The following is a 16,033-nucleotide window of genomic DNA, read 5'->3' as shown; positions in this document are numbered from 1 at the left end:
TCAGAGGAGAGTCAAAGAGAACAACAACTTGCAATTGGCCATCTTAAATACCTTTTTTCATGATTGGATGCACCTGTCTATGAAGTTCAAGGCTTAATGGGCTCACCAAACCAATTGTGTGTTCCAATTAATCAGTGCTAGGTAGTTACAGGTATCCAAATCAATAAAATGACAAGGGTGCCCAAATTTATGCACCGTCTAATTTTATTTGGATGCATATTGCACATTTTCTATTAATCCAATAAACCTCATTTCACGACTGAAATATTACTGTGTCCTTCAGTTATTTGATAGATCAAAATTAAATTGCTGATCCAAGCACCCAATTATTTATAAATGAAAATCATGGAAATTGTCAGGGGTGCCTAAACTTTTGCATAAAAAATGAAAGTCCATAAAATAATTAAAAAGAAACCTAATTTTCCCTGAATATACAGAAATGTGCAGAACATACAAGATATGGTAATAGAAAGCAGTGACACCCCAATAGGTAGAGGCAATATACTACAGTGTAGTGGCAGCCAGAACATATTAATGAAATGTAAATAACTCCCAAAATATACAAGTGGAGAAGAGTAAACCCCACAAATGTATCCAACATTATATTAGTTGCTTATATATTGTGAGGTGGAAAAACAAATACATAGATCAGATCAAAGATTGTAATTTCAAGGACTGAATATCTGATACACCAATGGAAGTGACAAATATGCTGGAGACGAGCAGTTTGACCAATTCTCTTTATTGATGATGTAACACCCCAATATAAGTTACTGAGGGTCACCTAGTGTTTGTGCACAATAAGGACTAACACCCTGATAAATGTTGGTGGAAGTTCTAGTATTACGTAGACTGAAACTAGTAATATCCGTAGATTGCTAGGGAAGCTTAGTAATGCCCTAAATATACATGCTATATGAATGATAGCCCAAAATCTTCCTGGACATACTGTAATAATAATGAGTTGTTTATGTTTCAGAAAAAAAGAAGCTAAAGGGGTTAGAGCGAGTGACTCCCCCTGTTCAGGAGGAGGCTGAGCAAGCACCTAGTAGTTTGCTAAAGGTAGAGGAGATTCAGGCTCTGGTGATCAGACCGGAGGATCTTGAGAAGGTGAGAGTATGGTCTTGTGGTTGGTTCAGGTCTCTATTAACAGCAGTGACAATGGTGACATCCTGGCTAAAGAGAAAATATATTTACATGTTATTCACGCATTTTTAGTTCATGGTTTAAATGTTTCCTGTTTTTATCACTAAAACTTTAAATTTGTCTGCAAAGGAAGTATTTAGAAATCTTAGGGTGTGCCTGGAAAATGCTCACTTGTATCATGCCACATACTATGCTGTATGGGTTACTAAAGTCCATAGGATGTCCTTGATGCTCCTGGAAGATGAACTGACTCAGCAGGATGTCATGGCAGCTTCTGATTGGTTTAACTGATACACCATCATTTTAGCCTGTTATACGCAAGCTATAGACACTACTTTAGCTCAAGATTCAAAGTAACATTTTCTAGTTTGTTTTTAAAAGCCTGTTCTGTCAATACATTGTACAATCTTTTGAAGTTTCACATCTTTTTAAAGCACACAAGTATACAATATTAGTTTTTTTGTTTATTGCTGTTAAAGGGACATACAAATACAATAAGAAAACTGTCTAATAGCTCATTTTATTATTGCACTGTTGCGTGTATAAACTATGTGTTTAACCCATGCAAAGTCAGCTTCAGAGCAACAATGCGCTAATGAGACCTAACTGATTAGCCAATGACAACTGGCATATGCGTGTAGTCATCAACTGCTAGTAGTGCATTACTGCTCTTGTGCCTACCAAGGTATGGTTTTCAACTCGATACCAAGAAAACAAACTCAATTTTTATAATGGAAGTAAACTGTTTTATCTGCTCTATTTTTACTCTTATTTTAACTTTTATGTTTCCGTTAAGTGTCATGGCTGCATCTCCATGTTGTTCTAGAAAAAATAATTTAGGATTCTTAATACTGTAATCTGATTGGCTGACATCTACGTGTACCCTTCCTGCATTGCATTTATGGAGCTGTAGTCCTGTTTTGCATGAAGAATTACAGCTCCTATATTCCATGTGATTTTATGATACAATACTGATTTGAGCCAATCAAATACCAGCAGGATGACATATTTACGATGAGTACTGCACTGAACTTATGAGGTATTTGCATAAAGCTGATCCCTTCTTAAAGGAACAGTAATGATCATATCTGTTTCAGAGCATAATAAAGCAGAGTTTGATGAATCCACATGCCTGGGCATCTGTGGTGCCATAACATTTGATTTTGGCACCTAGGTTTGGTAGAGCCACAACACTGCCCTTTGCTGCTGCCATTTTGCGAACAACCTGGTTTTATTTAGCTGTGACACACAGTTTTTATCACTACTGTAAAAAATGTTTGCCATGTTTAGGGTTCTGCGGGGAATGCTAGGTCCTCTGGTTCTCTATTGCTTCAGAAATGGGCAAGGCTGAGCACAGTATGTTAGCACGGATCAGGGAACGGCTACAGGCAGTGAGAGGGAATACCAGGGCACAGTGTAAGGGTTTCTACAGGCATGGGATAAGTTTATACAGAGCTAACTTTATTACATCTCATAGCATTGAGCTTGTGCGTCTCTCTCAGGTCATAGAATCCCCAGCAGCAGGTTCATCATGAATACTCTTTGACAACTCTGATCTGGGGTTGTGTGGTGCGGGGGCTCCTGTCTATACCAGCTGTTGTGGTCTAGATAACACATGTGGCAGTCACAGACATACACAGAGGGGCTAAGCAGTGATGCTTAAAGTGAAAGTAAACTTTGGGGAATGAAAGCCCGTTTTTTAAAAATACTATTAAAAACAGGGGCACTTTCATTCATCAAAGTTTACAAAGCAGAAAACTTACCTTTTTTTCTTTTCACAGCCAGAGCAGCTTCCCCCTCCTGGAAATCCTCTCTTCACACGTCAGCAATGACTAATCCGGCTTCCTCCAATCACAGCATGGCCTCAGGCAATGACTACCCTGGGGGGAAAGCCGTGATTGGAGGAAGCTGGATTATAGTCATTTTTGACGTGTGAAGAGAGGATTTCCAGGAGGGAAAAACTGCTCTGGCTGTGAAAGGTAAGTTTTTAATCAAAACGGCTGCTTTGTAAACTTTGATGAATGAAAGTTCCCCTGTTTTTAATAGTATTTTTAAAAAACGGGCTTTCATTCATCAAAGTTTTCCTTCACTTTAAAGGGACATTGTACACTAGATTTTTCTTCGCATAAATGTTTTGTAGATGATCCATTTATATAGCCCATACAGTTTGTTTTTTTTAAATGTATAGTTTTGCTTATTTTTAAATAACATTGCACTGATTTTCAGACTCCTAACCAAGCCCCAAAGTTTTATCTGAATACAGTCAGCTACCTTCTCCAGCTTGCTCCTGTTTGTGTAAAGGATCTTTTCATATGAAGGGGAAAATGGAGGGGAGTGTCTTCTCTTTTTGCTATACAGGCACTTTCAGTGAGTGTTCCAGCTAACCTTTTCAACAGAGCTAAACTGGGAGCTTCTAAGTAAGTTTTTAAACATTTTTTATACTGGATGTTTAGATCAGTATCTGTGGATATTATTCTTTATAGTAGTGTCTATTACATGCAGTTATATGAAAATTGGAGTATACTGTCCCTTTAATAGGAGAACATTTGTAACATGTATTGAAAAGTTTATCAGATTTTTTTTATTTGTCTCATAAAGTTGCTTTCCCTGTATATTTCCCAGGGATGGCTCTTCCATTAAGCAGACTATGTGCATGCAATTAAGGGTATTGAAAAACAATGTCCTATTTTTAATTTTTTTTTTTTTTTAATGTTCACATCTAATGCGATAGCAAGGAGCTTGCAGGGCTGCCTAAAATTAACTGCTGTTGTAAAAAAAAACACCCTTTACCTCCCTTCCAGGGCCGTCTTTAATATTGACTGGACCCTGGGCAAAATTTTCTTGGGCCCCCCCATGCAATTTCGCTCTCCACCCCAACATCCCAAAAAACAACTAAATCATTTTTTTTTTTTAATTATTAGCCCAGCAGTGGATCATCCACTGCTGGGCTAATCATTTAAAAAAAATGAAATAAATTGCAATATTTGAAACTGGGCCTAAGCAGTACTAATAAGTAAATAAATATATAAATTCCTCCACTGTGGATTAATTTAATATTCTTTTGAATGTGAATCTGGTGTGAGGTTAGCTGGTTAAAGAGATTTAGAGCAGCCAACATGAGCAAAGCAAGGTAAAGACTGAGGAGGAAGCATAGAGGTGCAGACAAATATAAGTTTAGTGACTGGAACAGCAGAACTACTATGGGAAGCTGTAAAATAGCTTGGCATGTCACATGACACCGGCACGGTCTGGCACAGTTTTTTTTTTTAAATAAATATAAACAGAGTACTTTTGACTGTGACAGTATTAGGACTGAATGTGTGTGTTCCCCATGTCACATGGTATGAACCATAAAAAAAATATATATTTTTTTTTTAGGACTCTTGGGCCCCTCAACAGAAACTGGGCCCTGGGCAGCTGCCCCTTTTGCCTTGTGTTAAAGACGGCCCTGCTCCCTTCTGACTGTAACTCCGCACAGAAGTCCCTCTCTCTTTCTGCCGTGGCTGCCCTTTCACCCTGAAATAATGTCTCATACCTTACCTGCGATCGAATCAGTATTCCCTGGTCTCTGCCAGTGTCATGGCAGTATCTTGCTCACACGTACAGTACCTTGCTTTCTCTGCTATACATTCCACATACAGAATGCTAGGCACACTTTTTGTAATCATAGTTTCAAATCAGTTTCCTATTCAAAATGTGTATTTTTCATTGTGTGTCCATGTACTGTATAATGGTGTGTATGCTGCATATGCTGTCTGTGGTATACATATATGAATAATAAATATATTTAGATTCTGTATAGTGTATGTGTGTGTCTGTGTGTATAAGTGTTGTGTTGTATAACTGTATGCATGCTAGTGTTCATGTGTGTGTATTTGCTGCATAGTATATATCTGTGTGTATATGCTGTGTAATATATAAATGTGTATATGCTGTGTAATATATAAATGTGTATATGCTGTGTAATATATAAATGTGTGTATGCTGTGTGGGGTACATACAGTATGTGTGTATATGATGTGTAGTATGTAGTGAGTGTGTACATTGTATAATCTTTGTATATAAATGTGCTGCTTATTTTGTCAGTGTAAGCAGTGTTGTCTGAGATGAGTAGTATATGTTCTTAAAGGGACATGAAACCCAAAATAGTTCTTTCATGATTCAGATAGAGAATACACTTTTAAACAACTTTCCAATTTACTTATATTATCTAATTTGCTTCATTCTCTTTGTTTCCTTTGTTGAAGAAGCAACTATAAATTACTGGGAGCTAGCTGAACACCCAATGGGCAAATAACATGAGGCATATATGTGCAGCCAACAATAAGCAGCTCCTAAACCTACCTAAGTATCCTTTTCCACAATGGACACCAAGAAAACAAAACAAATTAGATTATGGAAGTGAATTGGAAAGTTGGAACTTTATGTTCTATGTGAATCATGAAATAAAAAATGTGGAATTCATGTCCCTTTATTATCAAAGGGGCACTGTTCTTTACAATTTTGATGGGAAATGCAGATCCTATTTGCTTCATGGGTAATGTGCTGGTCTATTGCATTGTCTTTAAAGGGACAGTATACTACCCATTTTCATATAACTGCATGTAATAACACTACCATAAAAAATAATATGCACAGAATATGATGTAAATCCAGTATAAAACCTTTTAAAAACTTACTTAGAAGCTCCCAGTTTAGCACTGTTGATGAGGTAGACACTCCCCACCTCCCCCCTTGTCTGCATATAAAAAGACAGATAACATAAACAGGAGCCAGCAGGAGTCTGTAAACGCGCGTATACATCTGGCACTGTGGGGCTTGGTTAGGCATGTGAAAATCAGCACAATGTTATTAAAAAATAAGCAAAACTATAGATTGTTACAAAAACACTCCCATTTGGGCTATATAAATGGATCATCTACAAAACATTTATGCAAAGAAAAATCTAGTGTACAATATCCCTTTAAGCATAGTTAATAGACATTTAATTGCTATTCATGCCACTCCTAGAGTCTAATCATCTCAACCACAAGCAGCTATTTGCATACCTTTTCCTGAAGTTTTGGAATGTTGGCAATTCTGCTTATTGGATCTACTCTGTCTCTTAACCACAGCTTCCCCTAATGACGCCAAGTACTACAAGCTCATATTTCCTAAACAGCCTCTGGAAAATCACTTCTGTATTTTCATGTTACACTCTTGTGGCTTGGTTTCACTTCCTGCCTTTTCCATACAAAGATTTTGTACATATATTTTTTTGTTCCCAATCTGAGAACTAGAATGAATCACATTGAAATGAATCCTTCATATTTGTTGAGATCACTAGAGTTGTTCAGGCAAATACTAAACCATCTTAAAGGGACACTTTGATGATTCAGATAGAGCATGACATTTTAATCAACTTTCTAATTTACTCCTATTATCAATTTTTCTTCATTCTCTTGCTATCTTTATTTTAAAAGCAGGAATGTAAATCTTAGCAGCCAGCCCATTTTAGGTTCAGCACCATGGATAGAGCTTGCTTATTGGAGGCTTACATTTACCCACCAATAGGCAAGCATAACCCAGGTTCTCAACCAAAAATGGGCCGGCTCCTATGCATCACATTCCTGCTTTTCAAATAAAGATAGCAAGAGAATGAAGAAAAATTGATAATAGGAGTAAATTAGAAAGTTGCTTAAAACTGCATGCTCTGTCTGAATCATGAAAGAAAATATTTGGGTTTAGTGTCCCTTTAAACATTTCACAACTAGAAGTATTGTATAATTGTGTAGAAAACAAACGTTTATAGGTTAATATGGATGGTGCAGCTACACTTAGCCCGACTGTGCTTCTAACACAAAAAAATTAAAGGACCACTCAATACAGTGGCATTGCATAATTAACAAGTGCATAATAAAAAGACAATGCAATAACATCTACTCTGAATTTCAAATAGGCAGTATTTTTTTCTGACAAATGTATTTTACTCCCATTTCCGGCCCCCTGTATCATGTGACAGAAATCAGCCAACTAGAGACTAGTACATATATCGTGTGAGCTTGTGCACATGCTCAGTAAGATCTTGTTCCCCAGAAAGTGCAAAAATAAAAAGACAAAATTTGATAATGAAAGTAAATTGGAAAGTGTCTTAAAACTGCTGCTCTATCTGAGTCATACATTTTATTTTGACTTGTCTCCCTTTAAATTTCATGATTCAGATAGAGCACTCAATTTTATCAACTTTCCAGTATACTTCCATTATCAAACACAAAATTCTCACTCTGACATACAAAGCCCTCAACTGCACTGCTCCCCCCTATATCTCAGACCTTGTCTCCAGATACTCTCCCTCCCGTCCCCTTCGCTCTGCTCATGACCTCCTACTCTCCTCCTCTCTTGTTACCTCATCACACTCCCGTTTACAGGACTTCTCCAGACTGGCTCCCATCTTGTGGAACTCTCTGCCTCGCTCCACAAGACTCTCCCCTAGTTTTGAAAGCTTCAAGCGCTCCTTAAAGACTCTACTGTTCAGCGATGCATACAACCTACACTAACCTTATTTTATACCAGTTCCTCTCCTCCATTGCTATCCCATGAACCCCCTTAGCATGTAAGCCTAAGAGTCCAGTTGTTTGTAGATCACCTTAAGAGCTGACTACAACAGTGCAACTCTTGGCAGGGCCCTCTACCCGTTTGATCCCTATAAATGTTTTGTTGTACTCCGCATTTGTTTATAGCGCTGCGGAATCTGTTGGCACTCTGCAAATAACCTATAATAATAATAATAATAATAATAATTATCTAAATGTTCCAAATCTTTTTATATTCACACTTTTTGAGCCACCAGCTCCTACCGAGCATGTGCAAGATTTACAGGATATATGCATAATGTGATTGGCTGATGTCTGTCACATGATGCATTAGGAAGGAAAATGAAACCGACTTTCACATTTGTAAGAAAAAATCTACTACTCATTTGAAATTCAAACTAAGTGCTTTTGCATTGTCTTTTTATTATGCATTTACTGATTATGCAATTCTACTCTGTTTAGTGGTCCTTTAAAGGGACACTCAAGTCAAAATTAAACCTTCATGATTCAGATAGAGCAGGCAATTGTAAAAAACGTTCCAATTTACTTCTATTAACAAAATGTGCAGTCTTTTTATATTTACACTTTTTGAGCCACCAACTTCTACTGAGCATGTGCAAGAATTAACAGAATATACGTATAGGCATTTGTGATTGGTTGATAGCTGTCACAGGAGGCAGTGGGAGTGGAAATAGACATAACTGACATTTTCAGAAAAAAATCTACTACTCATTTGAAGTTCAGACTTAGTGCTATCGCATTGTCTTTTTATCATGCATTTCTTGTTTATGCAAATCTACTGTATTTACTGGTCCTTTAAGTTTGGTCTTATTAAATAGAACAGTTCCGTCTTCTTAACATTTTTACATATCAGTAATAAATCAGTATATAATTATGGGATTTATTGTTCTCTTCCTCCATCTTCTGAGACATCTGTACGCTAGTTTATGGTATGTTGCTATTTGTTTCTTAATGGAACACTAAAGTCATGATTCTGATAGAGCACGCAATTTCCTTTTTAATATAAGGAGAGTCCACGGCTTCATTCCTTACTGTTGGAAAATACTGAACCTGGCCATCAGGAGGAGGCAAAGACACCCCAGCCAAAGGCTTAAATACCTACTCCCACTTCCCCTATCCCCCAGTCATTCCTTGCCTTTCATCACAGGAGGATGGCAGATTTTGGAGTTGTTCCTCAGGAGAGATATATGCCTTTTGTTATGGAACTGGAGTTTTAAGTAGTCTTGTCAGCCTCTCAGCGAGAGCATTGACGAAAGTTAGTCTTTGAGATGCAGGGAGAGTCTTTCTGCGAACCCATCCAGACTGCCTGCTAACAGCTCTTTAAGCAACCAGTGTTGACGAGTTTCACTGTCTGCTTTCTTCACTCAAGTCCATATCAGGAGCGATGCTACAAGACTGTCACACTTGAGAGTCTGTGTTTCTGTTTCACAGCACGGATTCTGGTAAGATCTTTTCAATTTTTACTTATGTTGAAATTGCTGAAGACAGGGTCACAGTTTGACTCCTTTTATCTTTATAGATTCATGGGTTAATATCTCATGAGGGCGGTTATTGAACAGTGGGGATTAATCAAATGTGTTTTCTTTGATTTATGCTGCTTTACGTTAGATTTAGTTTGGGCTCAAAGACTGTTGTTATGCGGTAACGGAACATACAGGTGTTTTACTTTCACTTTGAACTCTGCGCAGCTTGTAGCTTGGCGCGCTTTTTCTCATAGCAGGGGCAGTTCTGCCTTGCGCAATACGTGACCGGGTGTGGTCACACTTTCGTTTTCTCTTTCCTGACTGAGCTAGCTGTCGGAGAGGTTGCTTCTTCTCTGGTTGCCTGGGTCTAGGAGGTGGTGAGTACCCCAGTCACTGGGGGTATATAGGTGACGTTTTTGTGAGAAATAAAAAGTTAATTTATTTGTATCCTACTGTTGTTAACCCAAGCTATGGAGGATCCTGATATGCTTGAGGTTACTCCCTCTATTCCTAATAGTAATACCTGTCTATATTGTGAGGAGGCCTTGGTGTGCCCGCCCTCTCAACTATGTTCCATATGCATCAACAAGATTATTATGTATAAGAAGGTTATCCCCTTTAGTACGACTGAGCCGTCCACCTCTGTGGACTCGCCGTCTCGTGAGGTGCATACCCATCATTCATCTCCATTGTCACATGCAGCTTCCCATAGCACGCCGGATCCTCTGTCTGGAGGGAACCTTTTACCATCAGACTTTACCACGCAGTTAAAGATGGCAGTGTCTGAGGCCCTTAGTGCTCTACATCGCCCTGCTAAGCGCAAGCGACAGGTTAAACATAGCTTTCCGGTCCAGGGGACATCCAGTGATTTTCTTTCAAGTATCCCAGGATGGGTCACACTCTGAGTCTTCAGAGGGCGAAATTCCTGGATCGGAGTCTGCTACCTCTAGGCCTCCGCTGCGGAGGAGCCAGCCTTTAGATTTAAAATTGAACACCTTCGTTTTCTTCTAAAGGAGGTTCTGTCGACATTAGAGGTTCCATAGGCCAAGTTGCCTGATGAACCCTTGATCCCTAAATTAGACAGAATGTATGAGGACAGGGTAGCGCCGCTAACTTTTACTGTACCTGTTAAATGGCGAATATTATTAAAAATGAATGGGATAGAATTGGATCTTCCTTTTTCCCTTCGTCTGCCTTTAAAAAATTGTTCCCGGTCCCGGACTCTCGGCTGGAGTTGTGGGGTTTCATCCCTAAGGTGGATGGTGATATCTCTACGTTAGCTAAGCGTACTACTTTCCCTCTTGAGGATAGCTCGTCTTTCAGAGAGCCAATGGATAAGAAAATCGAAACTTTTCTCAGGAAAATGATTCAGCATACGGGATATTTATTTCAACCGGCAGAGGCTGTTGCCTCGGTTGCTCGAGATGCGGCCTACTGGTGCGACTCCTTAGTGGAATTGATCGAGGTGGAGGGTCCCCTCAACGTTATGCAAGACAGAATTAAGGCTTTGCAAATTGCTAATTATTTTATATGTGATGCAAACATGCAGATTATTTGCCTGAATGCTAAAATCTCTGGTTTCTCAATGCAGACTTCTTTCCCTCCCTTTTAAGGGAAACATTTTATTTGGTCCAGGCCTGGACTCCATTATCTCCACGGTTACAGGGGGCAAGGGTGCCTTCCTTCATAAAGGAAAAAAAGAACAAATCTAAGATCTAAGGGTCAGGGATCTAATTTTCGTTCTGAAAAGTCCCAACGTCAGCAGGCCTCCTCTAAGCCCCAGCAAGCCAAGGGCACTTGGAAGCTGGCTCAATCCTGGAATAAATCCAAGCAGAACAAGAAGCCCGCCGAGAACAAGTCGGCATGAAGGGACGGCCCCCGATCCAAATCTGGATTGTGTAGGGGGCAGACTGTCGCTGTTTTCAGACGCTTGGTCCAGGGACGTGCAGGATCCATGGGTCCTGGAGGTCATAGCTCAGGGATACAAGATAGGTTTCAAATCTCATCCACCCAAGGGCAAATTTCTTCTCTCAAGCCTGTCTTTAAAACCAGAAAAGAGGGAAGCCTTTCTGGGGTGCGTGCAGGATCTGTCCTACTTAGGGGTCATTGTCCCGGGTTTCTATCGCAAAAAGAGGTTTGGGATACTACTCAAACCTGTTTGTGATCCCAAAGAAAGAGGGAACTTTCCGCCCAATTCTAAACTTAAGGCGCTTAAACAAGTTTCTAAATGTCCCCTCGTTCAAGATGGAGACTTCCTCTAGTTCAGGAAGGATAGTTCATGACCACTATAGATCTGAAGGATGCCTACCTTCACGTTCCAATCCACAAGGACCACTTCCAGTTCCTAAGGTTTGCGTTCCTGAATCAGCACTTCCAGTTCATTGCACTTCCGTTTGGTTTAGCCACGGCCCCAAGAATCTTTACAAAGGTTCTACGAGCTCTCCTGGCGGTCGCCAGAACCCAAGGTATAGCAATAGCTTCTTACTTGGACGACATTCTGGTTCAAGCACTATCCTTTCGACTATTAGAGGACCATTCGGTATCTCTTTTATCTCTTCTTCAATCACAAGGATGGAAGATAAACTTAGAGTAGAGTTCTCTCATTCCAAGCACCAGGGTAGAATTCATGGGTGCTATACTAGATTCAATATCCATGAGGATATTTCTAACCGACAAGAGACGGTGCAAGCTAGCATCGGCATGTCTTGCCCTCCGGACTTCCTTAAGGCCATCTGTGGCTCAGTGTATGGAGGTAATTGGTCTCATGGTGTCCAGCATAGACATAATTGCTTTTGCCAGGATCCGTCTCAGACAGATACAGCTGCGCATGCTGAGGCAGTGAAATGCCGATCATTCAGATCTGTCTCAACAGATTTCCCTGGACAACCAGTTGAGAGAATCGCTCTCTTGGTGGCTCTGTCCAGATCATCTGTCCCAAGGGACATCCTTTCTCAGACCATGCTGGGAGATTGTGACTACAGACGCGAGCCTCTCAGGATGGGGAGCTGTTTGGGGTGCCAGGACGGCACAGGGCCTGTCGTCTCAGGAGGAACGCTCCCTCCTGATCAACATTTTGGAACTTCGAGCAATCTACATTGCTCTGAAGGCTTGGCCTCTTCTGGGTTTGTCCCGGTTTATCAGATTCCAATCAGACAATATAACCTTGGTGGCTTACATCAACCATCAGGGGGAACGAGAAGCTCCTTAGCAATGAGGGAGGTATCTCGGATTCTGGAGTGTGCGGAGGCCCACAGCTGTTCGCTGTCAGTGATCCACATTCCGGGTGTGGACAACTGGGAAGCGGATCTTCTCAGCAGACAATCCTTTCATCCGGGGGAATGGTCTCTCCATCCCGAAGTGTTTGCGGAGATATGCTACAATATGCTACAGGTGGGGGATGCTGGAGATATATCTCATGGCGTCTTGTCTCAATACCAAACTACCCAGATATGCGTGGAGGTCCAGGGATCCTCAGGTGGAGCTAATAGATGCATTAGCAGTGCCTTGGAGGTTCAATCTAATCTACCTTTTTCCGCCATTACCACTCCTTCCTCGGGTAGTGGCCCGCATCAAGCAGGAGCAGGCGTCAGTAATACTGATTGCTCCATCGTGGCCACAAAGGTTTGTGGACCTAGTGAGGATGTCATCTTCTCCTCCATGGAAATTACCTGGTCCCCTAATCTTTAATATGTCATATACAATGGTTTATTGTATCGAACCTACTTAACCCCAAAGGAACAGTGTATAACACATAATTTATAATGTCTCATATTTACGCTAGGCACTTTTATAATTCCCCAAGAGAATGAAGAAAAATTGATAATAGGAGTAAATTAGAAAGTTAATTAAAATTGCCTGCTCTATCTGAATCATGAAAGATAAAATTTGGGTACAGTGTCCCTTTAACTTTATGTTTTTAATTTTTGTAAATTGATGTCTCTTTAAATAGAGGACATGGACACAGCACTCAGACAGCAGTGATCAAGCATGGAGTACCACGCGAAACATGTCTGCGGTTTCTTTGCTGTGACCCTGACCTAATGCTTGTGGAGTCAAGGCTCCTTTTTGTTTTTATAACGTGTTCCCAATAAAGCTACAACATTTTTACTTACATCGTTGATGGTGACTTGTGAATTATCTTGGAAATTTGTTTGCTGCCTTGGATATCGCGTACTGCATTAGTTCTTTCCTGTGATGCCCGGGAGTATTTTGGATTCCCAAGTTAACTTGTTGCATGGATCTGCTGGAAGAAGGTCCTTTTGTTCATCAAAATCTAGATTCTCTGAGGCTGACTGCGTGGAGATTGAACGCTTAGTCCTAGCCAAGAGAGTTATTTATACTCTCATCCAAGCTCGTAAGCCGTTTACTCGTCGCATCTATCATAAGGTGTCGAGAACCTACTTATTCTGGTGTGAAGAGCGTGGTTTTCCTTGGAATAAGATTAAGGTTGCCAGGATTCTGTTGTTTCTCCAGGATGGTCTGGAAAAGGGTCTTTCGGCCAGTTCCCTTAGGGTACAGATTTTGGCCTTGTCTGTTTTACTGCACAAGAGTCTCTCTGAGCTTTCAGTCTTTTGTTAAGGCTCTGATTAGGATCAGACCTGTGTTCAGATCTTCAGCTCCCCCTTGGAGTCTGAATCTGGTTCTTAAAGTTTTACAACGGGCTCCGTTTGAGCCTATGCATGAAATTGATATTAAGTTGTTGTCCTGGAAAGTTCTCTTTCTACTGGCTATTGCTTCAGCGCGCAGAGTATCTGAGATTGCCGCTTGTAATGCGAGCCTCCTTATCTAGTGTTCCATTCGGATAATGCTGTCCTACTTACTAAGTTAGGGTTTCTCCCTAAAGTTGTGTCCAACCGCAACATCAATCAAGAGATTGTGGTCCCTTCTTTGTGTCCTAATCCTTCTTCTTCGAAGGAACGTTTACTTCATAATTTGGACGTGGTTCGTGCCTTGAAGTTTTATCTTCAAGCTACTAAGGACTTTAAACAAACTTCTTCCTTTTTTGTGGCATATTCTGGGAAGCGGAAGGGTCAGAAGGTCTCTTCGACTTCCTTACCTTTTTGGTTGAGGAGTCTTATCCGCTTAGCTTATGAAACAGCAGGACATAGACGTCCTCAGAGAATTACGGCTCATTCTACTAGAGCAGTGGCTTCCTCTTGGGCTTTTAAGAACGAGGCCCTATGAATCAGATTTGTAAGGCGGCTACCGGGTCCTTCTTATACACTTTTTCTAAATTCTACAAGTTTGATGTTTTTGCTTCAGCTGAAGCATCCTTCGGGAGATTAGGGTCCACCTCTTTTTTGTCCCTCCCGTTATCATTCAGTGTCCTTTAGAGCTTGGGTATAAGTTTCCCAACAGTAAGGAATGAAACCGTGAACTCTCCTTATATTAAGAAGGAAAAGATAAATTATGCTTACCAGATAATTTCATTTCCTTCTGTATAAAGAGAGTTCATGCCTCCTGCACGTATTTCTACAATGGGTGACCCCCTAAATTATGTATTTTTCTTCTGGCACCTTTTATACCCTGATATTCCTCCTACTGTTCCTTGTTCCCTCGGCAGAATGACTGGGGGATAGGGGAAGTGGGAGAGGTATTTAAGCCTTTGGCCAGGTTCAGTATTTCCCAACAGTAAGGAATGAAGCCGTGGACTCTCCTTATACAGAAAGAAATTAAATTATCTGGTAAGCATAATTTATGTTTAACTTAACAATTTACTTCTATTGTCAAAATGTGCACAATCTTTTTATATGAACACTTGCTGAGGTACCAGCTCCTCCTGAACATGTGCAGGAATTCACAGAATATATTCATATGCATTTTGTGATTGGCTGATGGCTGTCACATAATGAAAGGGGGACAGAAAATGGAAATAACTTTGAAATTTGTCGGAAAAAAAGCATCTAATTTGAAATTCAGACTTGTGCTTTTTCATTGTCTTTTAATATGCTTAAATTTAAACACTATTGGAAGTCATACTTCAGTGAGCCACTCTGTTATATATTGTTTATTTCAAATTTGATGATAAAAGTAAATTGGAAAGTTGTTTACAATTGCATGCCCTATCTGTATCCTGAAAAAGTAATTTTGACTAGACTGTCCTTTTAAGAACCCAGGAACTGGCATAACATTTTTCTTATCCAAATTTCATATTGCAAATTATTTAACTACAGTACTACAGTAATTGTTCCATACATAGTGTAAAATACACATTTCTGTCAAACCAAGGGTTGTGTTCTAATTACACATTCTAATCTCCAAACTGATTCACACAGACACTTGTGCAGTTATCTTTTTGTGTGTGGTATTTTATAAAATCATTGCAAATACTTTCTCTATATTTTGCATTGCACACAACACTGTTATTGCACAATATTGTATTAGGAAATAGGTTTACTATTTGCATAATGACACTTATTGCATTATTCTGACGTAGCATAAATTTGCTGATCACCGATTTATAACCATTATCATGTTTATTGCATAATATTAAACATTGCTTCATTATTGTTTCACTGTTGTGAAAAATTTAAATTTTTACTTATAATTTATGACTAGCATTATCTTCTTCTAATTATACTTTATGGACAGAAGATAAAGAGCTTGGTAAGACTTCCATCCAGGGTGCTATAATTTGTGTTCCCATTTACCAGTAACATTACTTATTATTTCTATTTCGTAGTAACCATAATCACAGTAGGATGTAGTCAGAGAAAGGTGCTTCGAAGAGTTCAAGAATACTCTAAATTATTAAACAAAGATCATGTACAAAGGATTGTAAAGCATGCTAAACAGTGAATTAACCATAGGAAAGTCAAATTTATCTTTGCA

General features: G+C 39.6%; 1 protein-coding gene across 1 annotated transcript in view; it reads left to right on the top strand.

Moving 5' to 3' along the window:
• The window catches only part of MYCBPAP (MYCBP associated protein), a 200,365-nt gene that overhangs the window by 7,358 nt on the left and 176,974 nt on the right, over positions 1 to 16,033 (top strand). The window contains 1 exon segment of the mRNA XM_053722003.1: positions 980 to 1,110. Within this exon segment, the coding sequence (XP_053577978.1) occupies positions 980 to 1,110 (131 nt within the window).

The sequence above is a fragment of the Bombina bombina genome, chromosome 1, assembly GCF_027579735.1.
Source record: "Bombina bombina isolate aBomBom1 chromosome 1, aBomBom1.pri, whole genome shotgun sequence".
NCBI lineage: Eukaryota > Metazoa > Chordata > Amphibia > Anura > Bombinatoridae > Bombina > Bombina bombina.
Note: the sequence above shows the minus strand (reverse complement) of the source record. Positions and strands in the feature narration are given on the sequence as shown.